This window comes from Ammospiza caudacuta, chromosome 14 (genome assembly GCF_027887145.1).
Source record: "Ammospiza caudacuta isolate bAmmCau1 chromosome 14, bAmmCau1.pri, whole genome shotgun sequence".
Taxonomy (NCBI): Eukaryota; Metazoa; Chordata; class Aves; order Passeriformes; family Passerellidae; genus Ammospiza; species Ammospiza caudacuta.
Window position 1 is genome coordinate 723,023 of NC_080606.1, and position 8,322 is coordinate 731,344.

Genomic DNA, 8,322 nt, shown 5'->3' on the forward strand with positions numbered 1-8,322 from the left:
CCTCCTTTGCTGAGCCAGGGTTTGTTTTTTTTCCGTCCTTGCTTCCTCATTAGCAACGTCCCAGCTGGGCACGGGTGCTCAGCAGTGCCCTCTGCACACCAGAGCCGAGGTACAGCCTGTCCCAGCACGCCATCCCAGCAGATGCACTACCCCGGCACGGACCATCAGTGGTGTGGGGACAGAAAGGAGCAAGGGCTCAGGACAGGGGTAACACATGGCAGGGCAGACACAGGTCAGGACATCCCAGCAAAACCAGTAGCAGGTTTTATCCTTGTCAAGAGCAATGCTGCGGGCTGGGCACACAGGGCTGGGCCCCCTTTTTGCCCTGGTGACCATGAGGGACCTGCACGTGGCTCTGCACCACCTCAAGAGCTCCAGGCCTCTGGCAGCCCACTGGGACAAAACAGCTGAACTTGTGCTTCCCAAGAGCTGTGCAACCATTGCAGGACTAACAGAGCCATTGGGCAACATTGTGGGGCTCATAAGCACCATTCAACTCTGCCCAGGGCCCAGCAGTCGCTGTCAGCCTGGGCACTCCAAAACAAGAGCCCTGGAGTGGCCAAGTGCCACCCCGGGGAGCAATGCCAGCATCTCCACTGTTGTCCCTGCACCACTTCAATGGCCAGCAGTGCTGGGTAGCCCTGACACATCGCTGGTAGAAATGGGGCTGGGGCCTGGCAGGAGCTGGAAGGCAGACAGCCATGAGGAAAAGGACACATAGCCACAGTAGACCGGACAAGCTCTTTAATACCTGGCTGAATACCAGTGCTGAAATGCTCCCAGCTGTGCCTGACAGCTGCACACACTGCAGAGCCCAGCATCCACCACCGCACAAAGCGCTGTTGGTGAGGCAGGCCTATGGCTCCTCCAGCCCCCCTCCCTTTTTGGTCAAAGGGTGGGGGCAAGCCTGCAGGAGACTGGGAGGACTGGGGGGCTAGCAAGCCTGGGTGCAACAGGCACAGTCCAGCCCTGTGGGCAGGGTCAGTCCAAGGAGGACCCCCACGGGCCCAGGCAGCCCTGAGGGGTGCTGCACGGCTGCCCTCTGCAATCTGGAAGCACGTCCTCTGCCCAGCTCTCACGCAGCGCTTTGAAAGCAGAAAGGTTACAGAGCTGGCCAACTCCACGGTCTGGAAAAGGTGGGTGGGTGCCCACTGCAGGCAGGTCTCTCCCTGACAAAGGGTGCCACAGGGATGAGGACTCGGTGGCAGTGGTCCAGCTGTTCCTGTGCTGGAGACACCACCAGCCGCTCCCAGCAGGGTGCAGGGGGATGCAGAGGGAGCAGGCAGTGCCATGATGGGATCAAGCATCAGCACTTGTCACTGCCTCTGTCCCTGTCGCCCAAGGTTAAACTTCCCCTGGCAAAACCCATCCTCCAAAGGCTTTCTCCAGGTACCGGGCCACCGCCAGCGTCAAGTGGTCGTTGTAGGAGGCCGCCACCAGCTGGATGCCCAGCGGCAGCCCCTCGCGGCCCAGCCCCAGCGGGCACTGCGTCACCGGCAGGCCCAGGACATTGAAGATGGCTGCAAGAGAGAAGGGTGGATAGATCAGAGCGAGCACAAACTCTGGGATACATCACTGCCTGGCTCTCCCACCCTGGGCAGGCAGCTCTGCCATACACAGCACCAAGATCCTGGGAGCTGGTGCTTCATGCAGCAGTGCAGAGACATGGTGACAAGGGACAGCACTGGCCAGAGATTCCCAGCGCCACATCATGTGTATAAACAGCATTCATGAGGGATGGCATACACTGTGGCATGCCAAATTTGGGACATTCCTGTGCCAGGCACCAGCTCTCCATCACTCCACAAAGCAAGGCAGCACTGACACCACATGGGAACCACACAAGGGGCCCCAAGCTGTACCCCAAGAGATGGCAGGCTTCAGGTTCCTGCTAAACCCCAATATCACACACAAAGTCACACCTGCCCTGCTGTGGACAGGCACCTTTGGCAAAAGGTAAAAGATGCCACATGGTATGAAGCACGACAACCCTCACTCCAAGAAAAGACACGTCTCTTTGCTGCACAGCCCACTGTCAGCAATGCAAACACTTCGGATACAACACCCCAGCTGCCACAAGGAGATCATTTTGGTAGCCCTAGCCGCAACCCAACAGGAGTCAGGGCTGCTCACCTGTGTAGGCAAAATTGAAGGGCATGCAGATTGGGGAGTGGTGCTTGGGGGCGATGGTGGGGTGTGAGGGGTAGAGGAGCACCCCATCTGGCCCCAGCAGTGCCTCCATCTCCTCCTGTAAGCTCTTCCCCATGCTCACCAGCTTGGCCTTCCCACTGAGGTTGAGGTTCACCAGCTTCTCTGTCAGCCCCAGGGCTGCAGCAAAGGGTAGAAATGGGGACAAGAGCATATGAGAGGACTGTGGTCTGTGTGGGGCAGAAACAATGCCTAGCCACATGCAACATCCCCAGCTTCTGGGGTGGCCCCCCAAGTACCCCTTCCTGCCAGAAGCCACAGCAGATTGCCCCTAGCACAGCTTTGTGGGCACCATTCCCCCAGCTCTGCCAAGGGACAAGCATTCAGCCTGCCCCTTCCTTCCAGCTTTTCCAGCCAGTGGAGCTGAGCAGAGCTGGCACAACGACCCCAGCACTCATTAGACAGCAGCACAATGGTGTTAATTAGGATTCTGTAGTACCTGCTGCTATAAAACAAGATCAGTGCAGACCCTGACTGAGCCCTCTGAGCCCCAGCAGTTCTGGTGTGGCTCACAGCAGAAGTGAACCCTGCCCCCAGCTCCATCATCCTCACTTCTTCCTCCAAGGTACCCACTCCCATCTATCAAAGATCCAGACTCTAGAGCTAGCCTTCAAAACTAGGCTGAAGCTGCTCAGGGCAAACCCCGAGTTCCTTCACTGGGCATTGGAAGGGCAATACCTGCATTTAACAACCTGCCCACCCCAGCACTGCCTGTGCACTTCCCAGGGCCCCTGCCAGCATTACCGATAGCCGGGAGAGTGTGAGAAGACATCCCCACGAGCCACTTCACCAGCTCCCACAGCGGCCACACTGGCTTCCCATGGTCCCCCAGCAGGTCTGTGAATCTTTGTGGCTCCTGTAACACACCCACTCCCCCTGTCAGCAAAGCCAACATGCAGCAGGGAGGCACAGGCTGGCAATGGACAGTGAAATTTCAGTTATCTCATCATCCCAATGTGAGGTGTTCTCGCTTTCACACAGGAGATGCCCATCAGGTGCTCCACAGCTGACACTGATCCAAGGCAGCAGCAGGAGCATTTTTCCCTCCCAGAGACAGCAAGGAGATGGAAGAGCCTCCCCAGAGCAGCACCCAACCGACACAATGCAAGGGATAATGTCCCAGAGGCATTTCCTCCTGTGATACGACGACTGGACCTGGAAGAAGGAGGCAGAGGAGCCAGACAAGCCCTCCTTGGTGTGGTGGGGTTGGGCTGTTTCATCACTGCCTCTGTGCCAGGAATGCATAAGTTATGACACTCCCAGAAGTTTGTTTTATTACAAAGTACTTTCCTGCATGCACAGATATAGCGCAGCAGCTGCAATGCCAGGGAAGAATTACACAAGCAGGCTCCTGCTGGAAAGCTGCTAGTCCCCTGCCTGTCTTGGCATCCCAAAGGGTGTTAATCCCAGCCTACAAGTCAGAAGACACAGCGTGCGGCAAAGAGCAAGGCAGGATGCCCCCTGCTTGGTTGACTTACCAACCTGCATGGAAAAGGTCAACGTGCCAAAACAACCTTCCCCCTCCCAATTACCACATTGCTCCTCTGCTGAGAGCCAGGGCCTCAACCCACAGGACAGCAAGGGAGAAGGTGCTGTGCAACTTTAGAAAGAGGTGAAAGGAGACCTGGGGGGACACATGGAGCAGGGAAAGCCCCTGGGTAGGTTTGGGAAGCCTACAGCTCTCCACAGCTGGCCCCGAACAGCTGTTTCTTCCCTGCTGCCTCCAAAGCTGTGCCTCTGCCAACTCACTCTGACACACCTGTCCCTCACTGTCCTTGGATGACATCATGGCTGACCAGATCTGGAAAGAATACTTCATCTTGTGGATTGCCACATGCTGAACCCGGACCCCAAGGTCACTTTCAAGGTGCTCCACCACCTGAAGGGAAGAGCAAGGACGGGTTGGTTTCCATAAAGATTTGACACCTGCCATCAGCCCATGGAAACTACAGAGAAGAGAGTAAGGGGACCTACTTGCAAGATCTTCCCCTTGTGTCTTCTTGAGCCCCGAAGAAGAAAAAGTTCTTTTTACTTTTTAACCCCTGAAAGCACAGGACTGGGATGCAAGGCTGCCTCCCCAGCCCTTCATTTTGCCAGCTCCTGCAGGAGCCACACACAGAGCAGCTCTTTCCCCTCCCCAGGGCTCCTTTGACTGGTCTCCCCAGGTTCTGTCTTCAGGCTCACCCCAGTGAGTACCATCCTCTGCTGCTTCCTACCTTCTTTTGGGCCTGCAAGATCTCCTTGTCCACAGGTGATACAAAAATAGACCCGCCATCATGATCCATGCAGTGGAATTTGATTTTCTCCAGCGACACTTTCTCATTCAGTTTCAGCCTGGGAAAGAAATGGTGCTTTGTCACAAATCCATCCCCAGCTCCTCTGCCGCTGCTAGAGGTTCTCACACGCTTGTTATGTGTCCTCAAGAGACCCTGCTCTGTGCCCCAGAGTGGCAAGGTGAGACTCTGAAGACACAGACACCTGCTGCCCACAACACATCCAGCTGCTCACCTGCCCCCTCAGTCCTATCAAGTTTCTGTTGGGAAAGTTCCCATTTCTCCAGAAGCACCTTGTGACTACAAACCCTGGCTGCGGCCAAGGTTGGGATTGCACAAGAGCATGGGAAAAAGCAAAGTGGTAATGGAGAGAGCAACAGTGTGCAGGCTGTGGCAAAAAGGAGGGGTGCTCCACGTGCCCCATCTCCGCTCTGCTCCTCACTGGCACGCAGCATGGCTGCACTTGATTGCACGGACCAAAATCTGAAGGAACTGAACTGGCCATGATGTGGGGATGGAAAACTCCTCATTCAACAACAGGAAAAAAGGTGCTGCAATATCCAGGAGCAAGGCCAGCCCTGGGAAGGGTGTATGGGACAGAGCTAGGAAGCAGCTCACTGGTGAAGGGGCACCTATCAGTCTGCCCACGGCTGCCAGTTCCTGGGAGCACGTGGGTGCTGGGAAGGGCAGTCCCAGAAGCCAAAGTCCTGCTGAAGCCAGCAGCAGAGGAAAGAAATCAGAAACAAGCAACTGGGCGGGGTGCAGACCTGTCTTGTTCAAAGGCCTCATACACTGTGAGGACCACAGAGCTGCTGACTCCAGCTCAGCAGCTTGGAGAGTGGGAACAACTCACTTGCTGACCCCAGGGCCGGCCATGACTCTCAACACAGGCTCCAGGTCCTCTGCGTAGCGGCACATGGGCCCCGTGCACAGGTAGCTGGTGCGCACCCCCTGAGCGTTGGGGAACTGGCCGTCGTTGGGCACCACCCCTGAGAGCAGAGAAGTCAGACACTGCCCTGAGTATTGCCTCCAGATGGGGACAGCCCTGCTGGGGGGTCTTTGGGTGCACAGAGACACGGTTCCCCAGGGACTGTACACCCCACAAGTGCTGATGGCAAGGTTCTCGGGGTGGGGATGGGAAGAAAAGCACCCAAGTCAGGACACTGAAAGACAGAGAAATATCCCAGCAGATCCCAACCTTGTGAAAACATCCCATGCTGAGGATGCCATACTTGGGTTAACCCCAGCCTGTCTCCCATGTGCCTGGCATTCAGCCATTGGGGTTGGCTTCCAAACTGCCAACCCCAGCTGTGCTTCCTCAACAGGCTTGTCCCATACAAGAAGTTACCTAACTCCTTACAGCAATCCCACCAGCGTCCAACATAGAGGTGTCCTGAAGGGGTTCATCCCACAGCCCCCATTCCACCTCATGGTGTTTCTGCTGGTGGGGAAGAGGAGGAGACCCCAGCACCCACCTTACCTGTTGTGGGTTTATGGCCAAAGACTCCATTGAAGAAAGCGGGCATTCGGATGCTGCCACCGATGTCAGAGCCGACACCTACGACTGAGCCGGCAGCTGCCAGGACACTGCCCTCCCCACCTGCACACGAGAAAACACGGCAAAACCCCACAGATTTATGGTGCAAATCATCCAGGAAACCAGGAACACCTCACAGGGAGGGTGGGGGCCTAAAAAGCAAGAGGGGTGGGGGGACAACACCTTGGCTTTAGTGATGGGTAGGGGATAGCTGGGGTACGTGGGCCAAAGGGATTTGCCTGCCAAAGTACAACAGGGCAGGCTGAAGCAATGCCAAATGAAACACCCAGAAGAGGCAAAGCAGCTAGACCTCCCAACAGCCTACAGCAGTGCCCAGGAAAGAGGCCTGTAAGCTCTGCAAGAGCCCAGGGACACGTTAATAGCTGTGTGCAGAGACTTGGAACTCTCCCTCACTGCATTTTAACCTGCCACTCATGCAGGACCGTGCCGAGGTGCTGGGGTTCACCTGAGCTGCCGCCCACAATCCTCTGCAGGTCGTAGGGGTTGTTGGTCCGCCCGTAGACCCTGTTGCTGGACTCGTACCACATGCAGAGCTCGCTGCAGTTGGTGACACCCAGCGGGATGGCACCTGCCTGCTTCAGCCGTGACACCACAGTGGCATCCGAGGTGGCGATCACATTGCGGCGGTTGACCAAGCCAGAGGTGTTGGGCATCCCTGTGGTGCCAAGGTCAACAGGAGGGAGGCATCAGGGCCAGTGCCCTGAGATGACCCAGAGCTGCAGGAAGCAGGTAACCAGTGAGGGCTGCTCCTCTGAAGCACCTCAAGCTCTGTAGCATCTGTGTGCTACAAATGAACACAAACGCAGAAGCCCAGGCAGAGCCTGGTGCAAACCAGGGAAAGGGAGACTACTTCCCTCCAAGCACCTGCCACAGCCACCCACCACTCTGGGGAGCACATCAAGAACTGGAGGCATAAAGATAAACCCACCATAAAGAGAAAAGGCCTCCTTAACGGTGATGGGAACTCCCAACAAGGGGAACTTCTCCTCCAGGCAGTCATCGCCAGGACTCTCCGCAAGCAGCTTATCGACCTGCCGGGCTTCCTGCAGGGCCTCCTCGAACCTGCAACAAAGCACCCGGCCATGTTCTGGCGCTGGATCAGACAGGAGCGGGGTCCCCGCAGGGCGGGTGGACCCCAAGTACGGCAGGAACTTGTGGGGGGAGTGAGACTGCCTGGTCTTTACCGGAGCCGGGAGCGGCATCCCGGCCCGGCGCTGCTGCGGTGGCGGCGCGGGGATCCCCGTGCCGCCGGCGGAGCGCAGCTGTCGGGCTGGGGCCCGAAGGGAGGCAGGCGGAGAGCCGCTGCCTCCTCGAGGGTGCCTCTGCCTCCAGCTCACCTGTCCTTAACCACGGCATTGATGAGGGGATTCACCTCCTTGATCCTCTCCACGTACGCCTCCACCACCTCCACGCACGCCACCTGGGCACGGGGCACAGCGGGTCCCGCCGTCAGCCGCGGGCGCTGCGCGGACCGAGACCCGCCGCCCGCGCTCCCCCTCCCCGGGCCGCGGGTGGTACGTGCCGCGCGCGGAGAGCGGCACCCCCGCTGCCCGCGCTCCCCCTCCCCGGGCCGCGGGTGGTACCTGCCGCGCGCGGAGCAGCTCCGCGAGGCGCCGCGCGGGCAGCAGCAGGAGCGCGCGCCGCGGCGGCGGGACGGCGCGCGGAGCGGCGCGCGCGGGGCCGGCGCGCGGCGGCGGCAGCAGCGCGAGCAGCGCGAGGCAGGCGCGCGACAGCAGCCGCAGCAGCAACACGAGACAGCGCTCCGCGCGCGACAGCGCCATGACGGCCCTGCGCGCACCGCCCCGCCCCGCGCGGAAGTGACGTCAGGGCGACGCACCGCCCGCGTTGCCGTGGCGACCGCCCGGCGCCCGTGCCGGTGCCCAGGGGCCGCGGCGGCCCGGGCCTCCCCGGGAACGCGGCCGGGCCCGGCGGGGCGGGGAGAAGGGCGGCCTCGCCCGCCTTGTGCCTCGTGCGTGGCGCTCAGGCCCGCTCTGCCCGCCCCGGGCCGGCCCGCTCCTCGCTCCGGGACAGAGGCAACGGCTCGGGGGCGCACACGGCAGGCGAGCTGCGCTGGCGCCAGGTGCCGGCGGCGCTCCCGACGGGCGGCGTGTGCGGCTTAGCGAAACGCGCCCCGGGCAGGGCTGCCCTGGCAGCCTCACCTGGCCGCTTGCGGCGGCAGTCCGAGGCGCCGGGCTGAGCCCAGCAGCCGCAGTGCCTCGGAGCTGCCCGCGGGAATGTCCCGTGCCGGACGGGGAAGGAGACGCTTCCCTTTCCGACAGAGGT

The 8,322-nt window shown here is 59.7% G+C and overlaps 1 protein-coding gene across 1 annotated transcript; it reads right to left on the reverse strand.

Moving 5' to 3' along the window:
* Positions 1-25: 25 nt before the first annotated feature.
* On the reverse strand, positions 26-7,820 carry FAAH2 (fatty acid amide hydrolase 2). The gene is made up of 11 exons (XM_058814350.1): positions 7,512-7,820; positions 7,377-7,459; positions 6,968-7,101; positions 6,485-6,694; positions 5,962-6,081; positions 5,335-5,470; positions 4,425-4,542; positions 3,968-4,087; positions 2,953-3,064; positions 2,134-2,328; positions 26-1,520 (listed from the first exon to the last, which is right to left on the reverse strand). The coding sequence occupies exons 1-11, from the start codon at positions 7,818-7,820 to the stop codon at positions 1,345-1,347; spliced, it is 1,713 nt and encodes a 570-aa protein (XP_058670333.1). The 3' UTR covers positions 26-1,344.
* Positions 7,821-8,322: the final 502 nt, after the last annotated feature.